General features: G+C 41.7%; 1 protein-coding gene across 4 annotated transcripts in view; it reads right to left on the bottom strand.

Annotated features, from left to right (window-relative positions):
• CCDC146 (coiled-coil domain containing 146) overlaps nucleotides 1-15,905 on the bottom strand; it is a 117,310-nt gene that overhangs the window by 28,573 nt on the left and 72,832 nt on the right. For all 4 annotated transcript variants that reach the window (XM_059170917.1, XM_059170915.1, XM_059170918.1 and 1 more), the window contains exons 3-6: nucleotides 12,269-12,351; nucleotides 8,881-9,090; nucleotides 3,757-3,814; nucleotides 1,745-1,921 (exon numbers count right to left, since the gene is read on the bottom strand). In XM_059170917.1, the coding sequence (XP_059026900.1) occupies nucleotides 1,745-1,921; nucleotides 3,757-3,814; nucleotides 8,881-9,090; nucleotides 12,269-12,351 (528 nt within the window). The remainder of the gene's footprint in view (nucleotides 1-1,744; nucleotides 1,922-3,756; nucleotides 3,815-8,880; nucleotides 9,091-12,268; nucleotides 12,352-15,905) is intronic.

The following is a 15,905-nucleotide window of genomic DNA, read 5'->3' as shown; positions in this document are numbered from 1 at the left end:
CCTGGGATTAGGTTGAGGCTAGAGTTCTCCTGAAAACACATTTTGGCAAAGCTCCTTCCCAGCTCTGTGCTACTTCCCTCCCTCTTCTATCAGATTCTCCTTGGTGCCCTCTCTCCATGAATACTTGTCTGAGTACTAGAAGCTCTGCTCCTAGGGAGTCCTAAGACTCGTGCAGAGGGAATTCAAATAATGTTGCCAAAGTCACACAGCTAGTAAGCAGTAAGGCTGAGATCAGAAGGTAACATTGTCTAGAACCACTTTCTACTAGGCTCTATGGCTTCACAGAAGGTTGAGTTTTAGCCTCAAGCACCTCATGCACACAGCAGGGTTCCGGAACAGCCCTTCCTGCCTGAGGATCGCATTGACTTCAGGGCCTGGGGTAGCACATACCCGTGGAAGTTGTACACTTCATGGCCATGTAGTGTATTTCTCCCTGGGATCTTGCTCAGTCCTTAAGTTATGTTAAGGCTGAGACTCTTGGGATTTTTGGGGGGGGCTCTTTAAGAAAAAGTAAAAACTACAAACGCTAAATAGGCACAGGGCTTTGGAAGAGGTTCATGTGAGTGAGGGGCCTGAAGCTTTAGCTTTGCGGGGCGCCTTGCAAATCTGTCTCTGCTCAGGTGCTGCGCTGCAGGGAGCAGCTGGTTCTGCCTTGTTTGACTGCTCTAAGACCCTTAAGGAAAAAGAGGTTAAAGTAATCATAATTGTCCTTTAAGCCATGAGTCTCGGCTGTTGTTTTTAAAATAACTCTAGGTTATTTAAATCATTTTTTGAGAGTTATATATATTTCAAAGTAAAATGAATTTTAATGATCTCCTAAAACATAAATGCATAAACAAAGTCTTCATCACTTTCATGGGGAGAAGGGAATAGAGTGGAATCAAATAGACAAGAATAAAGTTATACAAATATACATCTGGTTGCTCTTCAAAGAAGTGATTGTGTTTGTGATTTTTTTTTTAATGTTCAGTTAGCTAACATATAGCACATTATAAGTTTTTGAGGTAGTGTTCAATAATTCATTAGTTGCATGTAATTCCCAGTGCTCATCACAACACGTGCCGTCAATACCCATCACCTGGCTACCCAGCCCTCCCACCCCCTGGCCCCTCTGTAACCCTTAGTTTGTTTCCTGGAGTCCAGAGTCTCTCATGGTTTGTCTCCCTCTCTGATTTCTTCCCATTCAGCTTTCCCTCCCTCCCTCTCTGGACCTCCACGCCATTCCTAAGTTCCACATATGAGTGAAACCATATTCAATTCTAATGCCAAAATGCTTGGTGAGGTCTAGAGAGATTTTTTTTTTTTAATTTTATTTATTTACTTGACAGAGAGAGAGATCCCAAGTAGAGAGAGGCAGGCAGAGAGAGAGGGAGCAGAGAGCCCCACTCTCTGCTCTCTCCACTGAGCAGAGAGCCCAATGCAGGGCTCGATCCCAGGACCCTGAGATCATGACCTGAGCGGAAGGCACAGGCTTAACCCACTGAGCCACCCAGGCGCCCCTAGAGAGGTCTTTTCCCTGGGTCAAGAGCTCCACATTAGGGAAGGACTACCAAACACTCTCAGGTCTTCTGTGAATTCCTAGGGCCCGGGTGTAGTTGGATTGGATCAGTCACAACAACAAACGTTCCAGTTGATGTGATGCTGCCCCTCTTTGTCAAACCTGCGTGCTTAGTCTTGATAACCATGCGTCTTGACATCCATGCAGGCATAATGCTTAAGCATTTATGAGCTGTAAGTAGCATACCTTTAGGTTGACCTGATATTCCAATAGTTCTTCTAGTTCCTTCTGCTCCTTTAGTAATTGCTTTTGCTTAGATGCCAAATCTTCCCGTAAATTTTTGATCTCCAGTTTCTTCTGTATTATTTCCTTACGTAATTCCTCAGTGCTTTCTCTCAATAGTCTCATCTTCTTCTCCATTTCCTTTAAAAGTCATCAAAATTGGTTATATAGAGCCTGAGCAAGTATTTGTCTACCCAAAAATCAAATGAAAAATAATTTTATGCACCATTTTGATTATATATGTTTTGAGCTCCGTGAATGATTTTTATAAGTTTACATACAGTAATGATTTCTGACATCTTCAATAAAGGCATGACAGTTGTATGTCATGTATTAAACATTTAACATGAGAGTCAGAGTTGTATGTGTGTGTGTTTTTTTAACTAGTGCTCCTGTCTATCCTGCATTTTAAATGTGTCCTCTTTGAGGTAATTTTTATTTCATACCCAAAAAACATTAGCAAAAATTTCCAGCCTATTTTCTAGTAACCTTGTGATTTGACATCAGGTGCAAATAATCTTTGACTATCAGGCTTATGGTTAACCTGAGTCCCACGTGAGAATTAAAGACTATGGAGTTCATATATAGGAAACCCAACCCTCTGTGCTTCTTAATCCCCCACTTTCTTATTGGTCTTACTTCTCTAACCCATTCTCCCCAAAGGCCCTCCACCCCAGACTCATAACACATCTTTGTTCCCTTGGGGATTGTTTGACTTATGGGAGAGAAGTCCTACACTCAGAAAATCTACACATTATTAATGACTGAGTGAATGGATCCATTAAACTTGCTCTGGGCTTTCTGCATCCCTCCCTCCTCTACTGCTGCTGGGAGAGGGTTAAATTGGTGATCCTGTGATCTGGCTAAAATTAAAAATGCTCGTCCCCATAAAATCTGTGTGGTAAATGATAGGTGTACTTTATAATAGCATAAAATATATATTATAACTATTATGTATATAATATGTATGTATATACATAATATATGTGTATATATATACATATATATACATATATACATACACACAAACACACCAATAAAAAGTAGTATTTTACTCTATGCTGAACAGGTTTTTGTGCCTTAGAATTAAAATACCAATAGCACACTTTGGAAATACAACTGTTCAGAAGAGGGCAACAGTGCAAAGTGTAATGACATTTCTTTTTACTTTGTGTGATAGAGCATGACAAAAGGACTCAAATTCCTGTTCCCGTGGGTATTTGTCATTCTTCTCATTACAAGGTAGAGCCTGTTTCTCTACCCCTAGAGTTTAGACTTGGCCGTGTGACTTGCTGTGGCCAATGAAATATTCCAAAAGCAGATGCTTGAAGTCTTGTGTGTTGGGATTTGCCATTACTTGAGGCTGTTTGTCTTTTTCTTGAGGCCAGAAACTCTCCCACCATTATGTGACTAACTGGTGACATGTCATCATAGACCAGCTAACCTGCCAACTGGCCCGCATGTGAGTGGCGCCGTCCTAGACTACCCAGCCCCAAATGAACCAGCTCAGACCAGAACTCAGAACTGTTGGGGGGTGGGGAAAGGAAGAAAAAGAAATGTTGGCTGCTTTAAGCCACTAAGTTCTGGGGCAGTTTGTTATGTAGGAATAGATAAGTGAAACATTTCCTTCATGAAAATTTCTTATAATAAGCTCGAGATGTTCAGGAAGCTCTAAGAGTAACAGTTATGCAAAAAGTAATGTTTTTATGTGCCAACCACAGAATCCTTTTTTCCCCCTAAAAACAAAGCAGATACTCTCCAACTAAACACAGCCTGAATTAGAGGTCAGATAGCTAAGTCTGTGGTAGGCGTCACTGTGTGCATTCCAGAAGTTATTCCTTTTAGTATTATCCATACTTAAGACTCTTGGATCTTTCAAATGTCTCAGCGCACGATTGTTGTGATAAACATTATTTATCAAAAGGGATGTTTGATACCAGTTGTATTTAACAAACTGTAGACCATCTAAGACTCACTCCTGGCTTAGGAATCTTCTCAAATTCCTTTATTATGAGGTTCTTTTCTTCTGTTAAGCTGTAAAAAACAAACAAAACCCAACAAGTTTGACAATGTACAAAAGAGTAAGCTATTTCTGCAGTAATAACCTTCTGCTTTTTTTTTTTTTTTTTTTTTTTTTTAAGAGGGAGGGAGAAGCAGGTTCCTTGCTGAGCAGGGAGCCCAACGTGGGGCTAGAACCCAGGACGCTCGGATCATGACCCGAGCTGAAGGCAGAGGCCCAACCAGCTGAGCCACCCAGGCGCCGCACCTTCTGCTTTTTTATAGAGTGTGCTTTCCATGTTTGTTTGCCAGGTCACCTGGCGTCCATTCTCTATGATGGCTTCAGTGACTCCTGGTTAGGGGCCTCCCCCCACCCACCCGGTCCTCTCACAACACTGTGTACACCCATCCATTAGAACAGTTAACTCACCACATCACAGCTACTTGCCCCAGCACCTCCTCCCTGAACTCTGACCCCTTCCCAGGCTGGCCCTGGGCCTGCTTTTATACTATTTACAATGAACCAGTGCCTGCCTGCATTACTGCAGTGCCTTCCTCTGATTCCATCAAATAAGGAGCTCTCGCTAGCCAACAGGTCTGGGACCTTGGAGCTAAAGACGCATGCGCACCAGGTGGTTTTTTTTTTTTTTTAGGGATTTTTATTAATTGCAATCATATAAACTAAAGTTAGCGTCATAAGTATGTGCCAATGGAATTTAATATAGGTCAGCTGTCTGGGCCACAGGCTGATGTGGAACAGTCAGAGTTTTGAATACATACGCCTTTACTTTTAGAGCTTGCGTACAAATTGACAGTACTCTACTTCCAACCGAGTGATCATACACCTCACCCAGCCTGCCACCAGGGGGTGGTAGAGTGCTGCCATGTTTTGGTTATAAAGGCCCCCTTAATGCCCCTGAGTTCCAAAAATGATGACGTGAAACTCTCCCACAATAGAAGACTCTACAGCTTTTACTTGTAAATAAGTACAAAAAGGTCTTTTCTTTAAGCAAACACAAGATGACTAATTCTTTAGGAAATTTTAAACTAGTTATATTTCTATCATGTGTTTTTTAAGAAAAGCTGATTTTTTTCCTTAAAAGGATGCATATTTTCCTATTTAATAGAGAAATATATCATTCATAATTCCATCCTATTCACCACAGTTGACCATTTTTACTTTTCTTGTATCTTTTAATAATATTTACAAAATGTTTACAGATGAGTAAATCCATTTTTACCAAACATGTAATTAAAAATATCTTCAGACTTCATAATTAATAACTTAATAGTTTCAAAGTTATCTAGTGGGTAGATGTTGCATAATAAAATAATCCTAAATTATTTTCAATAACTCTGTATCAGGTCATTTACACGCATCATTTCTAAACTTCAGAACTTACCAAATAGGTATTGTTTTCTTCATTGTACAAATGAAGAAATAGGAGTTAAAGCACCTTTTCCAAAGTCACACAGTCAAGGCTGAACTGACATTCAAGCCTGGAAACCTAGCTCTGACTCAATATCAAGCTGCCAGCCTCTGGCATACATTATTATTTAAATATCCATTATTTTTTTAGAATTTAGAATGCTTTCAGTTTTTCACTTAAAAAAATGTAGTAAATATCCTCATGCATTCTTTTTTCCCCTCCTTTTAGATTCTCCTTTTTGCATGGCGTTACTGAAATAAAGGAAAACCACTTTTGTGCCTATTGATATATATTAAATCTTAACCTTTTAAATTGACATTAAAATTTAAATCTGCCTGACACTTCTAGCTTTCCTGTAGACTCAGGGTTGCTGCAGGGTCAAAGCTCCTCCACACTCCTTTCTTTTCTGCAGCAAGAGAGTCCTGACTGAAACCATGTCATCAAAGGGTTTTGATTTTAAGGACTCATGAGTGAAGAGACAGTAGAAGAAGCCCTGGATGTTGTCATGGGCAGGAGGCATCTTCCAGCCTGAATGGGTAGAAATCGCAGGAGGTAAATTTTTGAACCAGCACAGGCAATAAACATGTAAGAGTCAGCCAGTCCAAAGCCAGAAAGGGCTGCGATGGGCGGCTGTGGCCTCCCGTCAGGAGGTGCTGAAGCGTGGGCTGGTGGTCACTGACAGAAGATTCAGGTGACTCAAACACGCAGCCAGGACTGAGAACCACTTCTGGGGCCAATAGCTGTTAAACTTCGACATGTCTCAGAATCACAGAGGGAGTTTGTCCGGGGTGGGGAGGCTTGGACAGAAATTGGAGTCACTAGTTTTAGGGTTGGAGCTACCTTTTAAACAAGTTTGTCAGGGGATCCTCTTTGAGTTATGAAGACAACACCCTGCAAAACCTGTCCTAAGATCATTCTGTTCTTAATTTCCACGAGGAAAGCAGGAAAGATTAAAAAAAAAAAAAAAAAAAGTGTTTAGAGAGTGAAATCTGTTCCAGCTGTGGGTTTTTCCTTCCTACTAATCCTGATGACCTAGATGCCCCTCCGTCATAGCTAACATTCTGGAATTGCAGATGCATCACCAAAATACTCCCTGTTCCTTTCTTGCCGGATGTTTGTTTCTTTGTTCCAACTTTGCTGTTACTACTAGACTAAGAATGGAAAACAGCCACCCAGACCTGGATGACAGCACAGGGACGGTGGGAATCAGCTAGGAAGCATAAAGAGTCACCATGGCCAACATCACGGGACAGTTGTGTGCATGGGCAGCACAGGTGTCCCCAGTTTCCACGTCCCTACCCATGACAGACAGCGATCACTGACCATGGCTGAGACTTGTCAGAATATCTCAGATTTAGCATGAGAGACACAATTTATTTGCTGTCCAGAGCTGAGGAATTACTAGAAAGCCGAGAAGCCCCACAAGGTAACAAAGCAAAGGCAAGGAAAAGGCTGAATAGAGTATTGGAAAATCTTTTCAGAGACTGTGGTTAGAAAGATAGCAACTTCTGCTTTGTTTCAAAAATGTTTTCAACAGTATTTAATTACTCCATTATTTATTTATAATATTTAACTTACTTAAGAAGGTTACATAGTCTTTCCTAAATTGCATATTCAAGAGGTCAATGAGTATTACTCTCAAAACCAAAACTCTGGTGACATTTAATTATTAACTGACCCTGTAATTATATCACCATCTGTATTTATTAAAGAGTTATATTGTGTGGAAACATGAGAAAATCAACCAAATTATAGAGTAAAATTTTTTTCTCTAGAACATTTGAAAAATATATTATTTTTCATAGTTGCCAATGATTCAGAGGTTCCTAAAGATACTGGGGGTGGAGGGGTGCTAATTAGGGCTTTTATTATTAAGACCCTGAATAAAATGAGTTTGTTGTGCTGATCTGAAAAGTATCATCTGTATATTTGGATGAATGGCTTTCTCTCACTGGCTTAGTTTCTTTATTTTTAGGTGGGGATGGAAATATCTACTTTTTTCCTGGGGAGGGAGTATTGAGTGAATTTGTTTCTGTATCATTAATATAAAATATATTAAAGCCAATGAAATACAGCCTATAATTCTTTCCTGGTGATACTCCTTTTGGAATTACCATTGTTTCTATGAAACTAAGTTTGTTCATTCTTGAGCTGCTAATATTTGAGACTGTGAGGGAGTCTGCTCAAGCTAGAGTATTATGTGTTACAAATCCAAAAACAATACACACTAAACATTTCTGCAAATGTGTGTCCTGAATGTTCTCGTTCACTGTAGGCCACTGTGATGGTCCCCTCCCCATTCCAAGTAACTCAGTGAACAATTTGCCTGTCTATACCTAAAAGTCAAGGGTTCTGGGTGTTGCTGGGGTTTTTTCCTTGGCAGGAACACTTGGAAATCTTAAACAATTTAAATATCAACTGACTTATGTTCCTCTTACCCTTTCGTGGAAATGTCAAGCATTCATATTTTCAATACTAATGAACAACCACCAATTGTTTTAATTTCATTATTTTCTCAACTGAAAGAGTGCTTACAGAGCACACAAATAGCTAGGGTTTCTTTTTATAGATCTCACTGTGAGCCTGAAACAAGTTTAGATTGAAAGACAGAAAAGAACTCAGATTTTTTTTTTTGCCCCTAATATAATTCTCCTGAGTCAGCTAGCCTTCTTCATCCCCCCGTTGAAAACACAGACCCCAACGAGAGGATTCAAAACTAAGGACTTACAGAGTCCTCAGAAAGTCACTCAAGTCATTTGCTCAGCTCTCAACAGGAGTGAATTATATTCGCTCCGTCGGAAATTTCTACCCACTCTTAAAATACTCAGAGAAAGTTCTGCCACCTTAAAAGGTAACAAATTCCAGGAGTGATAATTTGGCTTTCTCTTCAGGACCCAGCACCCAGCACATCAGAGCACAAAACTTGGATTGTAGTTATTCTGAAACTCGATCTAGAGAGTGTGGTTTGCTGAACAAAGTCTTCCACTGACTCACTTCTCTGCAGGAGGAATGTTGGAGATTTTGGAAGGAACATTTGCCTTCTAGCAATACATATCTACTTCAGTTCACTGAATGACTTCCTCTAAATCCGGATGAGTAATTAACTGTGTCTTCCAGAAGGCTATTATTACTTTCTTTCTTGATCCTGAGGAATAGTTTAGGAGAATAAGGTTGAGTATGTGACCAATGTTGTTATGTTAGAAAGACAGAGGGAGCCACATGTGACCCTCGGCTCACAGGGATTTGCCTACAGATGCTTGTAGGCGCCCACCATGCAGCCACATGGTCTGGCACTACTGAAAGGACATGGAGCCACCGTCAGGGCGAGAGAGGGTGAGAGCGTGTGACCAGTCCTTGTTCTCTGCCGTGTGTTCTTTGGCTACAGTTTATGGCTTTCCTGACACAGGGAAAACAAAGCAGGGATCTCCTCCTGAGGGCGTCTCCCTGTCACCTGGGCTTTTTTCTAGAAATTGGGTAACCTTGTTCAGGAATGGCCTGTTCTAGGATACCAAGGAGAGAGCTAGGCTTTAATCATTTGAACGTTGCCATCTCCCACTCACTGTGCCTAAAATTCCTTCCGAGTTCAGTCTCATTTTTCTGACTTCGTTTATGTGGAAAGAGCTTGGCTCTGTTCTGTCTTCAGTGTGTTTGATGAGAGAAGTGTGCACTTACCTGTTTAATCTGTACTGATTGTGGAACTCTCTTTCTTTCACCGCATTATATTCATTTTGATACTTGAGAAGTTGTTCTCGCATTTTAGAGACCTCTGTGGTGAACGCCTCAGGAAAATCATCGGCTTGCTGCAGGTGAAACTGCTGCTGTTGTATTTGCTCCGTGAAACGTTTGGCATCCTCTAGAAGTTGGACCTCTGATTCTTGTGTGCTGGGTTCCATGAAACAGAGATTCAAATGATGAGAAGGAGGTACTTTTAACACCCGTAGTAGCTTGCCTGGGGGTCTAGCAGGGAGAGGAAGGAACATGTCCACACTACTCCTGGTTCCTTTCATTCCCAGGTTCAGTTCAATTCAGTGACATTTTTGTGCCAAGTATTGTACTGGGTACTGGAGGTGAGTAGAGCTCATAGTCTCACAAGGGGAATGGATGGAATAGGCGCCTAAAGCACCAGGTGACAAGTACTACCCCTAGTGTCTAGATCAAGACGGTGGGAGAGACAGAGCACTGTGTTGGATGGGAATGCGGTACTTGTACTTGACTCTTAGGAATAATCATGACTCCCCAGACTGGCAGGCGTGTTGATGATAGGGACTAGAATGAGTCCTCCCTTGAGCTGGCCCAGCAATGCTGGCTTTCTCTAATTCCTGAGTTCTCCTGATCCAACTGTAAGAAAATCTTTTCCTCCTTAGTGAACTAAGAAAGATCAAAGTTTTCTAATAACACTTTACTAGGAAACCAGGAAGAAAAATTCTATAAAATTGTGGACCTCAACTACCTTACAGAGTTCAGATCCTATCTTCAGTGTCTGGCTAGAGCTGGACTTGAGTATCACAGTTGAGGGCGATTCCCTATCTGGGAGCTCTTGTCTCTGTCAAGGAAAAAACGTTCAGTATCTGGCAAGAAGGAGATCTGAATGGACACAGAAAGTTTCTGTTTCCAAGTCCATAGACTTGGTGGAATCTTCTAAAACTCCCCCAACCTCTGCTGCAAGCTGGAGGCAGCTGCAGCCTCATCAGCAGACTTGATTCATCTTTCTCGGAAACCCAGCTGCCTCGTACTAGCTGTCTCTCCTCTATGGAAGCAGGACTGGCCATTTCTTGTGTTAAAGCCAGCACTGCTCTTTGGTGCACGCCCTACCAAGCTTCCTCACCAAGAGAAACCTTCAGGGGTCTCCTCATGTGCAGAGATGCCCAATGACTTGATCAAGGCTGTCTCGACTGAAGTCACCTGCTCCACCCATTTCCTCTGGCTTTAACATGTCATTTGTTCAATAACATCCAGTGAAACATTTCCTGGGACATAATATGTTCCAGGCACTATGTTAGGTCCCAAATAGCAATAGTGGCGACCGTGATAACACGGATAATTTCTATTAATGAAAGCTGGAGTTATTTCTTACCATTCCATTTCCTTGCATGTCAGTCTAAAGTTGCCTGGTCACCTTAATCTGAGTCTTCACCTGTGGAGTTGTGAAGCATTGACTTGTGCCACAATGTTTGATCTCCCCCAGAAAAAAAGTGGACAAGGTGGCTAGGGTTCTAACCAGAACACAAATGCTAATTTACCCACGTGGATTTGAAACACAGTGTCAGCAGAAGAGAACTTAACTTCTATAACGTGGTTCCAATGCAAAACTCAGTGGGTTTCAGTTCAGCATTTGCAGTCTGTGCCTGCAGTGCTAAAACCTCAGCAGCAGGAGTGGAGAGTGTGTCCTCATGCCGTTCTCACCCAGCACGTAGGAGTGGGAGAGGGTGGTGGGTGTTCGTAATGACAAGAGAGGGAACTAAAGGGTCAAGAGGAGGTAAGATGTGGGTAGCAGAAGGGAAGTAAGGGTTTTGCAACACAACCTGGAAGTAGGAAGAAACAACGACATAGCCTTGGTCCTACACTGTTGTCCGTCATTGAGGCCTAGGGAACTGAACTGTGGGCCAGGGAAGGAGGAAGCCAAATCAGCACCCCACAAAGCATGCCCAGAGAACTGCATGGGTCCCTCTCCCTCATTTATGTTGAAAAAGCTTACCCCAGCCTTTCCATCTAAATCTTCCAAGTTCCTGAGTCTTGAGAACTATGTGTACACACTGGCAGTCAGCGCCTTTTGTGGGAAATGGAGTCTCCATGAGGGATGGGGGTGAGGAGTTAGCTGGAGGCTGGCACTGAGGAAAAGGAGGAGGAGCCAGAGCTGGATGGTTGTCAGGAACGCGGGTGGAGCTGAGTAAGTAGGCAGCGGAGTGAGAATGAAGAGCTTGTAGGAATGTAGCCTTGCTCTCCTTCTGGTGCTTCACTCTTCCCCCAGGCTCCCATCCTCAAAGTAGCCAAATGGACTCTGGGCAGAGAATGAAGTAGGGCTAATGTTTGAAGATGGGGGAGCGGATGGATGGGGAATGGCAGGATGGAGTTTCTATTCATTGCTGTCTCTCTCTGGCTTTGAGTGAAGACATCATACAAGGTTATGAGGCAGGAGGTTGTGGGGAAAATGAAGGAGGCTGGGAATAGTAAGAAGTAGCAGCAGAACTGCATTTCCCTTCTTTCTTCATTCTCCTTCTCCCTGATTCCCAGTGGTTCATAGCAGGTGCTTAGAAAACTTTGTGGAATTATCCTGGGGAAGCCTATTCTCACCTGCTGCTGACTGTGATGAGGCTAAGGGGAGTAGACTAGGGTAGGTGGAAGGGGTAAGAAGACCAGCGTCTCAGCAGATGTAAGCTGAGGTTGTGCTCGAACCTATACCTCTGAGTGGTAGAGAGAGATGGGGAGAGAGAATCCTACAAGAGTGTCCTGTAGCAGATAATGTCCGGGTCACACCAAATCCCACTCCCCACCTTGCCCACTCTGGGGGTCATCTGTAGCTTTGGTGGACAGTTACCATACACACTGACAGCACCTGTGTTCCTCTGCCTGAGAGCTTTCTCTGGCCACAGGAACTTGCTTGGCTTCTCAGGGGGCATTGCTAGAAGTGCCAGGAGATCACCTCCCTAGGAACAATCGTTAATCAACAAGGGATGGAAAAATAATGGGCAAATAGCCCAGTTTCCTCACCCTTTGGTGGGAGAGTTCAGAGGTGTGTTCCACACCCTTAGAGAGTCCTCAGTGAGACAGTCGGCCCCAGGGCAAACCTACAGAGAAGCACACTCCTGGCTAGATTCCTCCCTTCCCCATCTCACTTCCCCATCCTCCCCTGAAAATTTCCAGTATCACTTCTCAAACTAGTTGAACTCAAACCTTGGCCTTGAGGCCTGCTTTTGGGTGAATAAAAAATAAGATAGATCCCATCACACACATACACACAAACACACACACACACACACACACACAGAGAGAGAGAGAGAGAGAGAGAGAGAGAGAAATACAAATATGGTAAAAGATGTCTCCACATGAATGAATAACCTACCTTACCACGGTGTCATGCAGCAAGGTGTACTTGGCTTTTAACTCTGCCATTCTGGTTCCAGGAAGTTTTCCCATACTGTGTAACTAGCAAAGAGAATACAAGATCACTGTTAGCCATCACCTTTCTTATGCTTAAAGCAGAGACAAAATGGATACAGGGATATCTTATAAAATCTTCCCATCCAACATTAGAGAAGAAACATACCAGGCAATATGGTGCATTGCAAAGATGCTGGGTGTTTGGGGAAAATGGTTCTATTCTGCCTCTTGTAATCTCTATGTTCCTGATCAAGACTCTTACCTCTCTAGACTATGATATCTTCATCTGTAAATTGAGGGAAGGAATTGAGCTAAATTCTTCCAATTCTAAAAAACATACTTCTAGATTTAGCAAGCAGCCTGAATAGTATAGATGACTAGAATGGCTGCTGTAAGTTGAGAGAACTAGTAATTACCGAGCAACTATTACAGGCAACTATTGTACATCAAGGATTTCTTTGTCAGAAAGGTTTTGTGAAGTAGGGATTATGTCCATTTTAAACTAAAGTTGAGAAAGTTAACTGATTTGTTTCAAAGTTAAAGAGCTGGTTAAAGGAAGTATCAGAATGTAAACCCAAATGGTCCAGCTCCAAAAATCCATGATTGTTCCCCTGTCCCACAGTCTCTCTGCCTCTACAACCAAAGAAGCACACAAGTTTATTTGGTACATAAAGTGATATTATCTTTTCCTTTTTCATTTCTGGTAAAAGAACGTTTGATTTGTCCTCTGAATTCATAGTATAGGATAAATAGTTAATAGGATAAATAGTAATAGACATCAGAGTACAACATGAAATGCTGACATTTTACTATAATGCGATGAGCATTTGTGTTAGGTTTGACTTTAAGTGAACTGCTATTGACATAGTATGAAAAAATGGAACTAAAGAAGAGATTTGTGTTTATCAATGCCATGTTCGTTGTTCTTACCTCCAAAATATTTCTTGAGTGTCTCTGTTTTCATCTTCTTTCCCTGGCCCCACTCGTCCAAGTCCCATCCCATCTCAACTAGACTACTGCAGAACTTCCCACTGTCCCCCTCCCCATCCCTGCGTCCACTTGGCCCCCATCTGTCTACATTCCAGGGAGATATTTTTGAAAAATCAAACAAGGTTTTGCTATGCTGAATTTTCAAGACTCAAGTGAAACAGAATTCAAGACCCTGGAGATGACCCCTGAGGTCCTGTATGACTCTGCTACCTCCCAGTCTCCTTTCAAAACCCACTCCTCAAGCTTTTAATGCTCCAGCCACACTGGTTTCCTTTTAGTTCCTTAAATGCATGAATCTCTGTCCTTGCCCTGGGCCTCCATGTTGGCCATTCCTCACTTTTCTCTGACTCCAATTCTTTCTTCATAACTCAGTTTCTTTTTCTTTTCCTTTTAAGATCTTATTTATTTTATGAGGGAGCACATGCACAAGTAGGTAGAATGGCAGGCAGAGGGAGGGAGAAGCAGGCTCCTCACTGAGCAGAGAGCCCCATGTGGCTTGAAGCCAGGACCCTGGGATCATAACCTGAGCTGAAGGCAGATGCTTAACTGGCTGAGCCACCCAGGTGCCCCCAAACCTCAGTTTCAATATCAATCCACAGTCAGGCCTTTTCTGACTTCTAAATTAAGATAGAACCCACACACACCACTGACCCCAAAAGAATGCTGTACTTCATAACATATAACATATTACAATCTGTAGTAATAAATATATTTATGTGACTCCCCAACCACCTGTATAAGCACTGCAAGGAAAGTGCCTGAGTCACCAGTTCTTCACGGTGTCCTCAGCCAGTAGAGACCCAGGACAGTGCAACTACTCGGCAAGCACGTGCCGTGCAAGCAAACTGACGAGATGGGAAGGTTGGCGTCTTCACAGTGGGTTTTCATGTCTCTCTACCCAAATCAGGGTAGAAAAAACATTATAATATGCATTGTGGAACCTTCTCTCTTTTGTGAAAGTGTTTGAGGCCCTTACCAGATATGGGGTCCTATCCTCACAACCCTGATTTTCTATATATGGGTGACGTACAGTAAACAAGATTTCTCTTTTTTAGTTATTTGCATTCTGGCCAGTTAATAGACAGTGTAATATTAATTTCAGGTGTACAATTTAGGGATTCAACACATTCAATACCCAGCACTCATCACACCAAGTGTCCCCTGCCCTCCTTAACCCCTGTCACCTATTTCACCCATCCCCCCACCCATCTCCCATCTGGTGACCATCAGTTGTTCTCTGTACTGAAAACGCTATTTCTTGGCTGTCCTCTCTCTTCCCACCCTACCCTCCATGATCATTTGTTTTGTTTCTTAAATTCCACATACCAGGGAAATTATATTGTATATGTCTTTCTCTGACCAGCTTTTTTCGCTTAGCATAATACTCTCTAGTTTCATTCATGTTATGGCAAATGGCAAGATTTCATTCTTTTTTATGGTTGAGGAATATTCCATCATATATACCCACCGCATCTTTATCCATTTACTAGTGGGTAGACATTTGGGCTCCTTCGATAATTGGGTTGTTGTTGATAGTGCTGCTATAAGCATGCATCCCTTTGAATTAGCAATTTTGTATTCTTTGGGTAAATACCTAGTAGTGCAATTGCTGGATCTTGGGGTAGTTCTATTTTTAACTTTTTGAGGAGCCTCCCCACTGGGTAAAGAAGATTTTTAAGCCCTTTGAGGAGGTTCTACTTCTTCCTATATCAAATATTTTGAAATATATTAATATGTCACCATACATATAATTCATATTTAATTTCTTGAGCGCTGAGTTGCTATTGGTAGGTTGACCTCATGGTACATTTTATAAATATTTCACAAAACACATTAATTTTGTTTCTTCAGTTTTCTTTCTGCATTTTTGAGTTAATATGTAATTTACTTCAGATCGCAAACATTTTCACTAGTTCCTAAAATCAGTGTAAGCCATCAGCACTGCACCTTTAAGGCCTAATATGTTAAACAAACAAACAAAAAGCTTTGCATATGGGCCCTCTTAAAGGAGAAAAATTACTGGGAGAAAACTATGAAAATGTAAGGGTGAGAATATGTTTGTATGTGTGTGCATGTAATATGAAGACCATGTGGGTACCAGCCTCATAATTAGGCAACAAGTTAACTACTCTAGGTAAACCATTGGATAAGGTAATTATGGACTCTTATGTTTAAAAACACATATTATACTTATAATTTTGTTTTCAAGCTGAAATTACATTACCTCTCACCTACTGCCCTGCATAATGGAAGCAGAAGCAAATGTGACCTAGGTCCTCCCCCCAGGAACTCACTGTTTGAGAAGACAGACGTAAAAGAAAGTACAGAACACTCACTCTCCACTCAGTAGTTTTATTGTTAGTAAATAACCATATTTGGTAGTATGCCATTATTTTCTCTATATTTTAAGTGAAAGCAGATGAGTAAGATTATAAATTATAGACCACTTCCGGGGGTGGAACTTCCAGAATGGTCATTTGAAGAGCTTGATGAATCTTCTCCCTCAAAGAAACATTGACTCAACCATCAAAACTAACTAACACAACCATTTAATGGCCCTAAGGACAGGTAAAATATTGAGATGTATCTATTTAACAAAATCCAAAACT

Source organism: Mustela lutreola, chromosome 4 (assembly GCF_030435805.1).
Source record: "Mustela lutreola isolate mMusLut2 chromosome 4, mMusLut2.pri, whole genome shotgun sequence".
NCBI classification, from domain to species: Eukaryota; Metazoa; Chordata; class Mammalia; order Carnivora; family Mustelidae; genus Mustela; species Mustela lutreola.
Note: the sequence above shows the minus strand (reverse complement) of the source record. Positions and strands in the feature narration are given on the sequence as shown.